This window comes from Eptesicus fuscus, chromosome 7 (assembly GCF_027574615.1).
Source record: "Eptesicus fuscus isolate TK198812 chromosome 7, DD_ASM_mEF_20220401, whole genome shotgun sequence".
In the NCBI taxonomy this organism is placed as follows: Eukaryota; Metazoa; Chordata; class Mammalia; order Chiroptera; family Vespertilionidae; genus Eptesicus; species Eptesicus fuscus.
The window spans coordinates 48,583,324-48,600,391 of NC_072479.1; the positions used below are offsets into that span (position 1 = coordinate 48,583,324).

The 17,068-nt window shown below is 37.1% G+C and overlaps 1 protein-coding gene across 3 annotated transcripts in view; it reads right to left on the reverse strand.

Moving 5' to 3' along the window:
• Positions 1-17,068, reverse strand: part of MON2 (MON2 homolog, regulator of endosome-to-Golgi trafficking) — a 114,822-nt gene that overhangs the window by 5,989 nt on the left and 91,765 nt on the right. For 2 of the 3 annotated variants that reach the window (XM_054718910.1, XM_054718909.1), the window contains 6 exons: positions 16,664-16,792; positions 14,196-14,386; positions 7,626-7,686; positions 6,477-6,600; positions 3,790-3,997; positions 602-684 (listed from right to left, as the gene is read on the reverse strand). In XM_054718910.1, the coding sequence (XP_054574885.1) occupies positions 602-684; positions 3,790-3,997; positions 6,477-6,600; positions 7,626-7,686; positions 14,196-14,386; positions 16,664-16,792 (796 nt within the window). Of the gene's footprint in view, positions 1-601; positions 685-3,789; positions 3,998-6,476; positions 6,601-7,625; positions 7,687-14,195; positions 14,387-16,663; positions 16,793-17,068 lie in introns of those variants that run through there. The other variant, XM_054718911.1, reaches the window with a different exon arrangement.

The following is a 17,068-nucleotide window of genomic DNA, read 5'->3' on the forward strand; positions in this document are numbered from 1 at the left end:
ATGAATAGAATAGTCAGACAGTACTCTTCATGCATTTGGTAGGTAATAAGTAAAAAAGATTTTTTTGTTTTGTTTTACAAGGATGGAAAAATAAATGGTTGAATATACTTTTGGAAAAGTCATTTCTGGCCATAATGTGAAGAACAGATTGGACAGGAATAAGTAACAAAAAGGGAAAATAAATGAGAAAGTACTATAAAAATGATTCATAGTTATTTATACAGTTGATATATTTACAGTAAATCAGTACAAATGCAGAATGGAAGCTTCCCCATACCTGAAAAAGTCAATGATGTTCTATATTAAAAATACACAAAATGTGAATTGTCCATGCAATACCCTGAATTCAGACCAATTTACTTAAAAAAAAAAAAAAGTCAGCCAAATAGTTGTTTTACATGAAGACAAAACATTACAAATAAATTTTACTTAATTGACATCCTAATGGGCTGATGCTTAATTGTCATCAAGACTAGAGAAAAGTAAGTCTAATAGCTGTATGTTCCTAAAATTCTGTTAACTTAATAATAATAAAAAAAAGTACATATAAATAGAACATAAACGTTATGAGTTTAGAATAGCTGAGTTTCTAAGCACTTACCATTCTCAGGCTGAGTTTTCTTAAGTGAATCAATGAGAGTACTAACTGCTTTTAAAACAAATATGATTTCTGTTACTTGTTGCCTAAAAAAGAAACGAGAAATTATTTCCATTAAGATCTTAACATATGCATGTGTGTTTTTTATTGTGTTTATACAACTAAATGGACTTCGAGAAAAATGGAGTATAATGCAAAGTTAATGTTAGTTTTAAATTCTTAAAAAAGAGAAATCATTTTATTAACCTGTACTTCTGTGTGCAAATCCTATATAATAAAAGGGTAATATGCAAATTGACCCTAACAGTGGAACGACTGGGAACGACTGGTCACTATGACACGCACTAACCACTGGGGTCAGATGTTCAATGCAGGAGCTGCCCCCTGGTGGTCAGTGTGCTTCCACAGGGGGATTCCGCTCAGCCAGAAGCTGGCTCTGGGCTGGCCGGCATAGCGGCAGCACTAAGGATGTCTGACTAATGGCTTAGGCCCGGGGAGCAGGCATAAACCGTTAGTCAGACATCACCCAAGGGCTCCCAGGCTGCCAGAGGGATGTCTGACTGACAGAGTAGACACAATCCCCTGGGAAGCAGGCCTAAACTGTCAGTCGGACATCCCCTGAGGGGTCCCGGACTGTGAGAGGGCACAGGCTGGGCTGAGGGACCCCCCCGACCCCGAAGTGCATGAATTTTTGTGCACCAGGCCTCTAGTAAGATATATAGTTCTTACCATTAATTATCAATTTAAAAAAGGGGGAGAGGCAATCTACTCATGCAAATCTAAATTTATTTGTAAACTATTTCATGTAACTACTTAAAATTAAAACACTTTATAATATATGCTTTTAAAACTTCTCTGTGAAAGGTGTATTTATTTTAACTAATTAGTACTAAAAAAGATTTGCCAAAGATTAAATGGAAATACAGACTGCTATTACCTCCTAATACATATTTTATCACGCTGTTAAAAGTAAGTTTAAAATTACAATAATACTTATTTAACGTTCCAATACAACAAATAACATGCTCAAAATCAGTCCTAGGGTGGCACTATTTGGAAACAGCAGCAATGAAGAATAAACTTGTAGCAAAGGATCAACAAAAATAGCTTGAGTCCCTTCTTCTTTTTTTTTAAATATTTTATTGATTTTTTACAGAGAGGAAGAGAGAGGGACGGAGAGCCAGAAACATCGATGAGAGAGAAACATCGACCAGCTGCCTCCTGCACATCCCCCCACCAGGGATGTGCCCGCAACCAAGGCACATGCCCTTGACTGGAAATCGAACCTGGGACCCTTCAGTCCGCAGGCCAACGCTGTATCAACTGAGCCAAACCAGTTAGGGCCTGAGTCCCTTCTTTCTCCCTACAAAATAAAGCTCTTCTGCTATAGTATAAACAGCACCCCAACCTGATTCCTGGGATGAGTCTGTGTTTTCATTCTACAGATAAGATTTTCCTAACATATGACAAGGTACTATTTCAAGCCATGCTTTGTAAGCACTGAAGTATTTTATCCTGTTGCCATGCAGCTTTTTAGAAAATAATGTAATGGTAACTGCATCAAACATAATAAGAGAGAACATAACACTTTATGGCACAACTATAACTAAGATTCAATTGAAAAGCAATAGAATAAACAAAAAATATTTAAAAATGAAGGGGAAGTTAATTTTGAAACCAAATAATGTTATAATCTAATAAATAAAAACAGTCCAAGCAAAGCAACTTTATAACTGCTATCCAAGTATATTTCAGAGATCAATTTTGATGAATCAATTTCAATGATGACTATAACCATGTTACTAATACCTGTCTTTGGAATGCTATCTGTATATATAAAAGCCTAAGCAACCAAACGACCAGTTGACCAGTCGCTATGATGAGCACTGACCACCAGGGGGCAGATGCTCAATGCAGGAGCTGCCCCCTGGTGGTTAGTGTGCTCCCACAGCCAACATCCCACAGCTGGCCAACCTCTCGCGGTCCCTCCCCCTGGCTGGCTGGCCCCAATCAGCCCCGATTGCCAGTCAGGCCGAGGGACCCCACCCATGCACGAATTTGTGCACTGGGCCTCTAGTTGTATATAAAGGGCAAATATATATACATATATCTATCTATCTATCTATCTATGTGTGAATAGGGGAGGTATAATTTTTATGCCCTATAAATTAAAAATACAGTGAATCCTAAAAGAAATACAATGGCTAATAAGGATTGATAATTCAAAAATCGTACATTAAATTACTATGTGACTTTTTCATTCATCAAATTTGAAAAAGAAAATAAATAATAAACTGGCAAATACTTCTGAAATGCTAAAAATTTAAGAAAAGGACAATCATATACTCGGAGAATGTAAATTGGTAGAAATCTCTGGTAGGCAATTTGTAACACATATCAAAAGCTTCTAAAATGTCTATATCTAACTCCAAAAATTTATTATAAGTATATGAGAATGTGCACAAAGATTTAGAGCTAGTGATTTACCTCTCTAATAGTACCTTAGGAAATGGGACCCACATTTCCTCTTTCATAACTTTAATAACTTCGTCTTCCAATATTTTTTATTTACTTCATTTGCTTTGCCTTAAATTCTAACTTCCCCATCAAAAAGTAGATTGGCAATACAGCCCTGATTTATGAATGCATTTTTTGATGACTTTTGATCATATACCCCGACTTTGATTAGCCTGAGCTTAACAGAAAGCCTCTGAGACCCTTCCACTATAATAGTATGGCTAAATGAGAAGCAAATCAGTTTAGGTACAAGGACTTAAATAAGCAAATTAGATAAAAGAAGATCTAAGATATGGCTAGCTGACTTACAGAGAAACCTAGAAATAACTGTAAACCAAACTAGAAGCATAATTTATTATTTTCTCTCCAGAGAGATCTACAATCATGTGCTCATATAGATTTATAAGCCCTTATTCAGAAATCCTTGAGAAAAAAACAATTTTCAGAATTCAATTTGTTTTTCAAATTCAAAAAGGTAAGTTGGTACTGAAAACATCCCTTAATAAAACATTCATATATCAGCAGCAAAACTTATGAACATTTAGATTGTATGAAATACATCAAATTATAAACAGCCTCAGGTGAAGTTCAGATCATTTATGAAAACACTTTTCAGAGTTTTTTTATTATGAATAACTATAATAGTGTATTTCTTTCTTTAATAAAATATATACCTTGGAAGAGGGCATTTACCACTTAATCTTTCATCCTCTATATACCGATGTAGTACATCTTGAGACCTCTTTAAAAGTACTGAGAGTGCCATTCGTGAGATGTATCCTTCTTGAGGCGTTGTGACTTTATTACTGAAGGAAAACTGGAGCAATGTTTCAAAACACATTTTAGAAAATTCTTCTCTCAAACGAATATCAATTTCTGCTTCTGTAAAATAATTTTTGATGGTCAATAAAAGGTTAAATTAATACAACTCTTAGCAAATTTATATATATGATTTTCCCCCTGAATGTGAGAGGCACATAGATTGGTTGCCTCCTGCACATGCCCCAACTGGGCCAGGGGAGCAAACCCACGTACCCTTGACTGGGAATCAAACCTGAGATCCTTCGGTGCTTGGGTCAATGCTCTAACCACTGAATACACCGGTCCAGGCTCCAATGTGTCATTTTCATACAACTTATGTGGAAGTTTTTTCTTTTCTTTCTGAAATCTTTTAGGAACTTCTCTTTATCCCCGAATGTTCTGATATTTCATGATAACATTCTTTATTGTGGGTTCTTTTTCTTTCACTGTTCTGGGTCCTGAATGACCATTTTTAATCTGGATATTTACTTCAAGTTGTTTCTTTGAGAATTTTCTCTCCTAGCTTTCCTCTGCTCTCTTTATGGAAGACCTATTGTCAGATGTTAGACCTCTTTATTAATTTTATTTATTTATTCTCATATTTTCTTCTTTTTTGACTTTGCTATACTTTCTAGGTTACTTCATTAATGCTTTCTTCCAACCCTTCATTGAACTTGTTATTTCAGCCACCACATTTTAGTTTCTATGGCCTCTTTTAATGTTCTAATTATTCCCTTTTAATAACATTTTTCTTGTTTCATGAATGTAAAAGTATTTATCTCTTTGAGCATCCTAATTACAATAATTGTGCTTTTCTTTTAAAAAATGGTTTCTATGACTCCGCATTACCTCTTTCCTCCCAGTTTCTTTTGCCCCTCTTCATTTGTTTTGGTCTTTCTCTTTCATGTTGAAGAATTTCTCAAATGTCTGTGAGCTTTGGCTGTCAGATCGTACTTAGAGCAGGAGACTAAAAACGATCACTGGATCCTCTGTGTTTACAAATTGCTCTTGTTTAGCAAGAAAGATCCGTATGTGTGTGTTTAAGGAATACTCAAGGGCAAAGCTGAGAAGTCTGTTTCCTATGGCAGTCATTGGAAGAATGTCCATGCACCTTATCAGATACATTTAATAGTATAAATAAATGGACCCAGTTGGTATGGCTCAGTGGTTGAGCTTCAACCCATAAACTAGAAGGTCATAGTTCAATTCCCGGTCAGGGCACATGCCTGGGTTACAGGCTCAATCCCCAGTAGGGGGTGTGCAGGAGGCAGCCGATCAATGATTTTCTCTCATCACTGATGTTTTATCTCGCTCTCCCTTTCCCTTCCTCTCTCTCTGAAATCAATAAAAATAGAAAAGAATTTTTAAAAATAGTATAAATGGCAAGAGATAGCATGAGAAAACTACTAAAAAAGCATACATTGTAACTCAGTAGTCCCTATTTAGCCTAGAATATTTGCATCTAATAATTATATTGTTCTTAATGTGTATTTTATAAAAATGTATCTATAATTTTTACGCACTCAATAATAAAAGTGATCACATTAAGATAAATGGACTTTTAAGATTTTTTCTTTGAGGTTCTCATGTGTATTAAATCTGCACTTTACCAGATCAGTTTTAAAAACTGGGCTAGAAAAAAAGGAACTAGTTTGTGAATTAAGCAACATGAGAGACATCTAGTGGTCAAGCTACACACATATATGCTCTTTAAAGTGTTCAGCTTAGTAGAAGTTAGTCATGGCTCTGGTAAATTCTGGGGATTGAGGATAGATATTCATGGCACATTTTTACTATTTTTTAATCATCACACAGAAAAATCACATTATGATGCCACTGTTACATTTAACATTTAAGCACAGGTTTAGAAAAGAGAAATAACAGCAAAAGGCAACTTATCTCCCAGTAAGGCAGCATGATATAATCAAAAGGAGCATGTAGTTCTTTTTAAGGATTAATTTTGGCCACCAGCCTTAAGATTGTGGGCAATTTTTTTCAAGTTTTTTAAACCCATTTCCCTTTCTATAATATGATGGAACTTGTCCTCACAAAAATATTGTGAGAAATGGGATTAATATTCTGGCATAAAACCCCACACATAGTAAGTAGTATTCACTAAATGTTAAGTTTCTTTAATGTCAAGGTATCTATTTTTTTAATGGACTAACTCTGAAATTTATAGTCCAGAGACGTTGGTATTAATATCTTCATTTTACAGATGACAAAACGCAAACTTAGAAAAGTTAACCAACTACTAAGTGGCAGAATATACACTTACTACCTCCCAATAATCCATGACTTCACAAAACTGGAAACATGTCAGCCTGCAAGACTTAAGTGGATTCCTTAAGTGTTTTGCAATTAATTCATTGCATATAATTCACAGAATATTTACCACATTTTCCCCTCGTAAAGCTTAAAGCTCTAAATCACATTCATAAAAATTACCTTACCCATTTACATTTACCACAATCATAGGAGTAAACATTTTTACATTAAGCTTCTTCAAAAATACTTCAATACTTATTAACATTTTTTAAAAATAACTGAAATAACATACCTGTAAATGAAGATGACTGAGAATGTATTGAGCCCTTATTAAGCATGGTCATTATCTGACCAACAAATTCCTTAGGAATAAAATTGGCATAAGGTAGTATCTCAGTGCTGATAAGCTGAACTACCTGAAACAATAGAGGCAAATTCAAATGCATTTTTTTTTCTTGAAGAAGACGGACTCAAATAACAATTTGTAATGTAAGATTTAACTTTTATGTAAAAAAAAAATCACTTAAAGAATCTCCTTTAATAGAAGTACACAAACATTTTAAGGTTAATATAGAGGATGACTAGTCAGCTTCTCCCCGTCTTAGTAAATAACTTTATCACAAAGTAGTCAATACTATAAACTGTTTACAATATGTAAATTGTTATGCAACAATTTTTAGTAAATGTTGATCTTATTTCTAATATATCATGTACTATTTTTGCCTTTTGAAGAAATGTTTTAAAAAAGTTTACAAGACTTTTAATATAGTAACTGGACAAAAGGCAGTATTTTGTATCTATATGATGATGCTTATGCTTTTTATGTACACTTTAAAGTATTTGATTTTATTTACTTAAAAGTTCCCTAAACCACTTAAAGAATAAAACACACACACACACACGCACGCACGCACGCGCACACACACACACAAACAAAAATCCACAACCAAAAACTCCTACTTTAAATTCCATTTATATTCAACAAACTATATTCTTTAAAACTCATTTCTTTTAAGAATGATAAAGGCCATCTATGGCTGGTTAAAAATGAGAGAAATCTAAGCAACTGATAGATCAATTTTAATTACAAACATCTGATTTGTTCATTAAACTGTAAAGTAAGCCTTAAAAAATGCTTGCTGACTAATTTACTGAATGAACTGCTATTTAAAATTATTAAATGGACACACCTAAGTATCTAGAAAACATACACTCAGTGCAAAGCTAACAAATATTAGAAAGTCATTTAAAAAATTTCAGTGCTTTAAAATTAGCCTTTAACCTCTTTGAGAGTTTTCATGCTTTTGGTTTAAGTTTAATCTATTATTTCCCCCCCCCCCTTTTTTTTTTTTTTTTTTTTTAGCAATTTTATACTTTTAACATTTCTACAATGTGGTTTTCACAAATGGTCACAGAAAAATGTTTTAAATAGCTTCCTCACCTCCACATCAATACATTCATTTCTTTGAAATTCTTGAATAGAAAGGTTATCCGGAGGTATGCTAAAAAAAAATAAAATAAAACACTCAATTTTTAAAGGTAAAATATTTCCTGAAAATACAAATGGAAAAATTTTATTCTCACCCCGGTTGGAATATTAAATGGTATTTAAAAGAACAGTATTTTTAATTAAGGTCACTAGTATAAATGACTAATTACAAACATGAAATTCCAGCTATAAAAATACTTGGCCCATCTGCTTCGTTTTTGGGAAAAAAAAAAAAAAAATACTTGGCCCAATCCTGAACTAAATAAAATCTGTAGATTTTATTTGGATTGTAAAAACAAGGAAAAGTAAAGATATTATCATCTGTAGCTACAGCAAAAATTACCATTGTGACAATACTGCAATTTCTTTATATTGCCAATGATTTAAGAAAGTCTTGGTCAAATTGTTGAATTATTCACTCAGAGACTCTGCATTAATCATTAATTTATAACAAATCCAATATATTAAAGATCTTTACAATAAAGGATAGAGAACATCTGAAAAGAAGAGGATTCAGACTTTCTAAAGCAGAACATTATTCCAGCAATATCAGAAGAAATTCTGAGAGAACCAAGGTGAATTCTAGATCCTGTGGCTCTTATTAAGAATAAGCAGTAAAATTATATTAATCTTATGCAATAATAAAATATTAATTACTCAAAAACAGATGAGAATAGGATGGTAATGATTATTACAATAATGACAGCTAAAACTAGGGAGCTCCCCACTGTACTAACAGCTTTATTTGTATTATCTCCTATGTTCCCACAGTAACCACATGTAGTAATATTATCATGTACCTGAAGAGGAAACTGAAATTAGAATGGCTAGTAATATGACCAAAAACACACTGTAAATAAAGGCCACAATTCAAACCTAGAGTTATTTGATGTTTGAGCCTAAATTCTTCTGTTTTATAATATTTTAAATGTAAAAACAGTATTACCATGTTTAGGTTTAGGGGTATAGTATATTATTTTGTATTTAGGGCTATTTTTGCTATAAATGGTATTATTTGGTTTACCTTTACAGGTATTAAAATACACACACCTAGCCCTAGCCCAGTGGTCAGCAAACTCATTAGTCAACAGAGCCAAATATCAACAGTACAATGATTGAAATTTCTTTTGAGAGCCAAATTTTTTAAACTTAAACTTCTAACGCCACTTCTTCAAAATAGACTCGCCCAAACCGTGGTATTTTGTGGAAGAGCCACACTCAAAGGGCTAAAGAGCCGCATGTGGCTCGCGAGCCGCAGTTTGCCGACCACGGCGGTTGTGCTCAGTGGATAGAGCGTCGGCCTGTGGGCTGAAGGGTCCCAGGTTCGATTCCAGTCAAGGGCATATGCCCGGGTTGCAGGCTCAATCAGTGTGGGGCATGCAGGAAGCAGCCAATCAATGATTCTCTCTTATCAATGATGTCTCTTTCTCTCTCCCCCTCTCTTCCTCTCTGAAATCAATAAAAATATCTATTAAAAATGATTATGAAAACACAAATTCAAAAATATATATGTACCCCCATGTTTATTACAGCATTATTTACAATAGCCCAGATATTTAAATAAACTGTTCACCAATGGATGACTAAAGATTTGGCATGTGCACATGCGCGCACACACACACACACCTGAATACTACGTGGCCATAAAAAAGAAGAAATATTGCCTTTTACGACACAGATGGACTTGAGGGTATTATGCTAATTAAATAAGTCAGATAAAAAATTGTATGATCTCACTCATATAGAATGTAAAGAAAAAAAAAGAAACAAAAATAAAAACAAACTCAAAGATAAGGACAACAGATTGGTGGTTATCAGAAGGGAATGAAGGTAAAGGGGGAGGCAAAATGGTTAATAAGGGTCAAATGTATACTGACAGGTGGAAACCACTTTTGGTGGTGAACATGTTATTTATAATGTATACAGATAATAAACTGTAATGTTGTACATCTGAAATTTATATAATGTTATAAACCAATGTTACTTCAATTTTTTTAAAAAAAGCTTATTCAGTTTATTATTAGGGCAACATGCATACACAGATAGATAATTGGAGGAAAAAGGAAAAAATTTAAGTTTATAAATATACTCATCTATACTATTAAAGAGCTAATATGCTAACGGTCAGGACACTGTAATGGGTAATGACCAGGTCATTAGCATATTAGCTGGGGTGTTGCTCCAGAGATGGGGCGGAAGATGGGAGGTGCCCGAAGGAGGCGGGACCATCCCATGCCAGGGAGGGCAGGGGTGAGAGCCCATAGCGCCCCCCTCACCAGTCCTTTGCCACCCACAGCTCACACTCTGAGTGCCCCGCGGCCCACCTGCCAGGGGAAGGAGCGCAGCAGACAGGAGGCTTCCATGCTCTCCTCCAGCGCCATGATGGGGCGGAGCCGCCCCCTTGCTACAGAGACAGGGCGGAAGCGGGGAGGCACCCAGAGAAAGCGGGACCAGCCCAAGGCGACTCGAGGAACTGAGGGCGGGGCATGAAGCGGCCAGAGAAGGCCAGAGGGTTTGGGGGCTGGGCCAGGCATGCTAGAGCTCTGTGTGGACAGGATCGGGTGTCAAGGCAGGGCTGCAGGTGGGTGGGTGGCACCGTGTGATATCGCATGCTGGGCTCCTAGTTTTATATAAATTAACATCGAGATTTGGGCAATGAAGTCCACAAAGGAATTCAAATTTTCAGGATTATTTTAAAGATAAAAACATAATTTGTTTCCTGCAAATACAAAGAGTATGTTTGCATTGGTATCAATAAAATTTCTAGAAGTGAAAAATACATAAGAAAGCAAAACAAAGTCTGACCATTTTCAGAAACAGGAATTAGAATCACATGTCAGTTTGAATTCTCAAATATCAGAGAAGCTTTTACAGAGAAAAATGTAAGTTAACCCTTCTGCACTCAACAACTTTTAATTATTTAGTTAGTTAATCCTCACCTGAAAATATTTTTTCCATTGATTTTAGAGAGGGGAGGAGAGAACTGAGGTTGAGGTTGAGAGCGAGAGCGAGAGCGAAAGAGAGAGAGAAAGAGAGAGAGAAAGAGAGAGAGAAAGACAATAATGTGAACAAGACTGGGACTAGGGATGGGGATTGAACCAGCAACCCAGGTATGTGCCCTTAACTGGCAATCGAACCTGAGACTCTTCAGTCCGAAGGATGATGCTCTAACCACTAAGAAAAACTGGGCAGGGCTTTTTTTTTTTTAAATTTTTCAATTAAAGTTGACATTCAATATTATTTTATCCCCGAGGGGTCCTGGATCACGAGAGGGCAGTTTTCTGGTGACGCACCCCAGAATCGGGCTCCCTCCTCTCTGGTTCCGGGTGTGTCACCTGAGAACCGCAGCTGCCTAGACATCACAGCTCAGCAGCTCCTGTGTTGGGCGTCTGCCCCCTGGTGGTCATTGTGCGTCATAGCTACCAGTCAGACAGTCAAACGGTTGGATGGTTGCTTAGGCTTTTATATATATAGATTAGTTTCACGTGTATAGCATAGTGTTTAGACATTTATATATCTTATGAAATGTTCCCCGTAATTCTAGTATTACCCACCTGGCACTATACATAGTTATTAAAATATTATTAACTATATGCTCTATGCTGTACTTTACATCCCCATGACTATTTTGTAACTACCAATTTGTACTTAATCTCTTCACTTTTTGCACCCAGCTCCCTAACCCCTTGCCCATCTGGCAACCATCAGTTTGTTCTCTGTATCTATTAGCCTATTTCTGTTTATAACTATTTTTTTTTTACTAAATAACAACATTAGAAAAACATAATCTCTTCAGCTAAATCATTCTGTTGTGGCTTCATCTGATCATTATCAGTGTACTAATGTAGTTTTTTTTTTCTCAAAGTATCTCAAATTCATAATTTAAATAATTACAAGCTAATAGTTTATATGGTTACATAGCTGTGTATGCCATGTTTATCATTCTATAGGCTTTCAAAATGATTAAAGGATATAAAAATAGAAAATTTTTCATTGTCACAGGGTTTCACTACCATAGTACAAAGAAAATTAGATTGTAGAAAGAAAAAAAAGGAAAATTAAATGTAAAACTTAAGACTACCTGGCTATCAAAGCTATTACAGATAAGTTCATTGATAGTAAAATGTCATATTTTAGATCGGTGGTACCCAAATGAACTTTCTATGAGGATGGAGATGTTCAATAATCTGCACTGTCCAACATGGCAGCCACTAGTCACATATGGCAATAAGAATTTGAAACCTTGCTAGTGACTAAACTGAACTTTTAATTTTACTTAGTTAAATTTTTTAATTAATTACAGCTAGTGACTACTGCATTGGATAGTACACCTCTAGATGGACAGCAGCAGATTCCTTACTCAAAATATTTAGTCTGTGTTCCAATTATCCCACTCTCAGTGAGGGGTCAAAGAGCATCCTTAACTTATGCCCTCAATTGAATATCACACAATGAAAATTCCATTTTTATTTGACAAACCTAAACATCTTTTTTAAAAATCTTATTCACCTAATTTTTATTTCAGTATATTATTTTAATTGTTCTTTTTCTTATAAGCTATTGTTAATCTCTTAATGTGCCTAGTATATAAATTATACTCTATCATAGTTATATATGTACAGGACAAAACATAGTAAATAGGGTTGGTACTATCTGTGGTTTCAGGGAGTCTTGAAATGTACCCCCGTGGATAAGGGGGGACTACTGTATACATGTTTTTAATTGTTTAGGAACAGCCAAACCTAAATATATTAAAGAGCTGATCATTACTGCCATTGGCCATATTTATTCAGGTAAAACACTGGTTTTCTAAAATTACTTTCTTTATGTAATACCAAATGAGCACGGTTTTAAAAAATGGACCTTCTTGGCTTCATCTAGTCAAAACCATGGTTCTTTAATTATGATGCATTCATATAATCTTATATATAGACTAGAGGCCTGGTGCACAGATTCATGCACTGGTGGGGTCCCTTGGTCTGGCCTGCACCCTCTTGCAATCCGGAACCCCTTGGGGGATGTTGGGACTGCCGGTTTCAGCCCGATCCCTGCAGGCCAGGCCAAGGGACCCCACTGGTACATGAATGTGTGCACCGGGCTGGTTTCAGCCTGATCCCCGCAGGCCAAGCCGAGGGACCCCGCAGGTGCACGAATCCATGCACCAGGCCCATTTCGACCCGATCCCTGCAGTCCAGGCTGAAGAATCCCACCAGTGCACAAATCTGTGCACCGGGCCTCTAGTCCTATCTAATAAAGAGAGAATATGCAAATTGACTGTCACACCGCCACAAAGATAGCAGTGCCCATAGCCACAAGATGGCGGCACCCAGTCCCTTTAGCCATGCCAGAGTTCCCCAGTCTTTTCAGCCCCACCAGGGGTGGGGGGTGGCAGGCGCGCGGTGTGGCCGGACCCGCCCTCAGGTGGGTCCGGCTGCTCCTTGTGCCTGCCGCCAGAGTCCCACAGTCCTTTCAGCCCAGCCAGGAGGGCGGCAGGTGCACGGTGCAGCCGGATCACCCTCAGCCCCCCAGCTGCCCAAGGGCCGGCCCAAACCGCAAGCAAGCCTTGGATGGCGGCTGCCCAGCCACCTAGGGCCAGCCCGAGGCACAGGCAAACCTCAGATGTCAGCTGCCCAGATGACGCCCAAGACGCAGGCAAGCCTCGGATAGCAGCTGCCTAGCTGATGCCCGAGGCACAGGCAAGCCTTGGATGGTGGCTGCTCAGCCGCCCAGCTGCCCAGGGCAAGCCCGAGGCACAGACAAGCCTCGGATGGCAGCTGCCCAGCCAATGCCCGAGGCACAGACAAGCCTCGGATGGCAGCTGCCCAGCCAATGCCCGAGGCACAGACAAGCCTCGGATGGCAGCTGCCCAGCCACCCAGGGCCGCCCGAGGCTCAGGTAACCAGGGCCGCCTGAGGCTCAGGTAACCAGGGCTGGCTGAGGCTTGTGCTGCTGGCAGTGGCGGCAGCAGAGGTGTGATGGGGGCATCGCCTTCTCCTGATCGACGGGTTGCCTCTCGCCTCTGAGGGCTCCCAGACTGTGAGAGGGGCAGGCTGGGCTGAGGAAACCCCCTCCAGTGCATGAATTTTCATGTACTGGGCCTCTAGTATGCACATAAGATCTTCGGTTAATCTCTTTCCACCCTCCCTCCTATCCCCTTCCCTCTGAGATTCATCAGTCTGTTCCATGTTTCCATACCTGTACGTTGAGCATCTGCCCCCTGGTGGTCTTGAGCATCAAAGCTACTGGTCGAATGGTCCAACTGTCGGACAGTCGCTTAAGCTTTTATATATATAGATTCCTATCTTACTACCAAAATCATTGTAAAGTACAAAATCTCCATTGCTCACAGATGATATGCTAAATGGATAAATGCCTAATCCAGCTGTGCTTTGCATAAGCTATGATTCTCAATAACCAATTACTTAGTTAATGAATAATTAGAAATACTGTTTTTAGAGCAATAACAGGCATGGTATACACTTCTTGAAAGATTGTCCTAATTGCAAAAATAAATGAGCTGACCTTTTAGTAAAAAGAAAGTCTTCAAAAGTATTGGCTAGTTCTGGCCACATACTGTCAAATTTTCCAGAAGAAGCATGCTGCCGGGCAACAGGTAGCCCAATAGAAAGAACTTTGAGGAGAGAAGATACTGCCAGTTTCCATGTGCTTTCAGAAGGGCAGGAATACTTCAAACTGAGAGGAACCCTAAGGGTCTGTAAAAATACAGACAATTTAAGATAAGTATTCATTAAAATATATACACACAACTTTAATTATTTTTATAAAATTATAAGAGAAAAAATAATAGCATAGACCAGTGGTCGGCAAACTCATTAGTCAACAGAGCCAAATATCAACAGTACAATGACTGAAATTTCTTTTGAGAGCCGAAAACCGACTTCTGCGCATGGGCCACGAAGTTTCAATCGCACTGTACGTGCGCACCCGCACGTGGTATTTTGTGGAAGAGCCACACTCAAGGGGCCCAAGTGCAGCATGTGGCTCGCAAGCCGCAGTTTGCCGACCACTGGCATAGACATTTCATTTAAAGAAGGATGTTATTTTCCAGAAAGACCAATTCTCCATTACAGTTTTCAAATCCTGCTGCCTAGAAAGATACTAGGTGTACCAGTTAATAATAGCGGATTTTATAACCAAAGAAAACACTATAATTTTAAGAGAAACATCAAAAGTGCTTTATTCAAAGTAATATCCATCGCTAGCTACACATTTCCCCCATCCTTCAGGTAATTTGTGGATACTGTCCCAATAGAACTTTTCTTGTTTTGAGGCAAACCATTCAGAGACCCAGTTTTCTACTTCTTCGTATGTTTTGAAGTGCTGCCCAGAAAGTGCGTGTGCCATCGATCAGAACAAGTGGTAATCTGAAGGAGCAAGGTCTGGTGAATACAGCAGGTGGGTTAATACTTCCCAGGCAAGATCTTTTAATGTGTCTTTAACTGGTTTTGAAGTGTGTGATGGTGCGTCATCATGAAGCAAAATTACTTTGCCGTGTCTTCTGGCACATTCTGGTCGTTTTACGATCAAAGCATGGTTCAAACTGATTATTCGTTGTCAGTAGCAATCAGTATTAACGGTTTCACCTGGTTTTAAAAAGCTCATACTACACCACACCTTCCTGATCCCACCAAACACAGAGTATTGTTTTCTTTCCAAAGCGATTTGGCCTTGCAGTCCATGTTGATGGTTGACCTGGATCAACCCATGATTTTGTGTGTTTGGGATTCTCAAAATAAATCCACTTTTCATCGCCAGTCACAATTAGATGCAAAAAAGACTTTCTTTCATGCTGTTGAAGTAACATTTTACTGATGACTTTCAGTTTTCCATTTGTCTTTCGTTCAGTTTATGTGGCATACCCATTTTCCTTCCTTTAAAATCTTTCCCATTGCTTGTAAATGATCGGAAATTGTTTGCTGAGCAATGTTTAATCTTTCTGCATGTTGTTTTTTAGTTTGACATGCATCTTCATCCAATAATGCTTGTAATTGTTGGTCTTCAAACTTTTTGGGTTGACCTGGACTTTCTTCGTCTTTCACATAGAAATCATCACTTTTAAAGCGTTTAAACCAGCATTCACAAGTATCTTGAGATGGAGCATGTTCACCATAAGCTTCCCGAAGTATACGATAACTTTCAGCAGCACTTTTCTTCAAAATAATGAATTAAAACTTTCCGCAAATGCTTTTTTTTGCACGAAATTCGACATTTTTAAGTGTAAAAATATCTATGATGTTAACACCTTCAGCAAATTTGATATATGAAGTTTTGAAGCTTGTTGTCAATACAACAAAATAGCACACATAGCAAATCGCATATATAACATACGTGTAACTCCATCTATTGAAAAAAATCCGCATTATTAAACGGTACACCTAGAATACTTTTAAATCCTATCTCCAGTGACCCTGAAAAAGTAATAACACTTAAAAAAAAGTTTTTATTGATTTTTAGAGATAGGGGAAGGGTGAGGGAGACAGAGGAAAAAACAAGAAATAAGCTTTTGAAGGAATGGGACACAGTCAAGAAGAGATGAATTTTTAAAATAATTGTCAACACCGGAAACTAACATAACATTGTATATCTATTCTAATTGAAAAGTAAAAATGACTGTTAAAATTATGCATGATCAATTGAATCAATGGGCTGAATTGTCAATTTCTCCCTGAATGCTCATCAACATCAAAGTATAAGGAGTATCATCCTAAGAAACAGGACCCTCAACGCATTGTCTTATGTGGCAAAATTGCAAAAAATCTAATGCATATTCACTTAATAGTTTTCATTTAAAAATCCTCATACTTTAAACAGGTTTCTAAGTATTACCCATGAACATTGGAGAAAAGTCACTATAAGTAATAATATGAATTATATTTTCAATATATGATAAAACATTATTATCTAAAGGGTTACTTCAACAATACTGTCATCATCAAATAAAAGTATAAACATTTTTTAAAAAGAAATACCTTAATGATATTCTGGAGTACTTTCTCATTCACCACTGCTTTGTGACAGGCTGTTTTTTGGTATAAATCCACAACTACTTCTAAAGACCTTTCAGCAAACGGTACATAATTCAAGGCCACCCATTCCGCCTAGAAAGTAATATTTTCACATGGAATTAAAAATAAATGAGATTAAATGAAATTGTATTGCTTTCAAACAGAAAGCTTCTTTGTCTTAAAGTTCAGGCCTTGGTTTTGTCAGATTATATTACATGCAAAGTTTTCAAAGAGATATGTACTTCATGAAATAATAATTTTCAGCCAGGCAAAATCAAAATTATCAACAAAAGCACATAGAGCATTCTATCAAGAACTGGAAAAGATGTACTTTGTTGTCAATAGGTTAGGACAATTTTAGGAAATTTA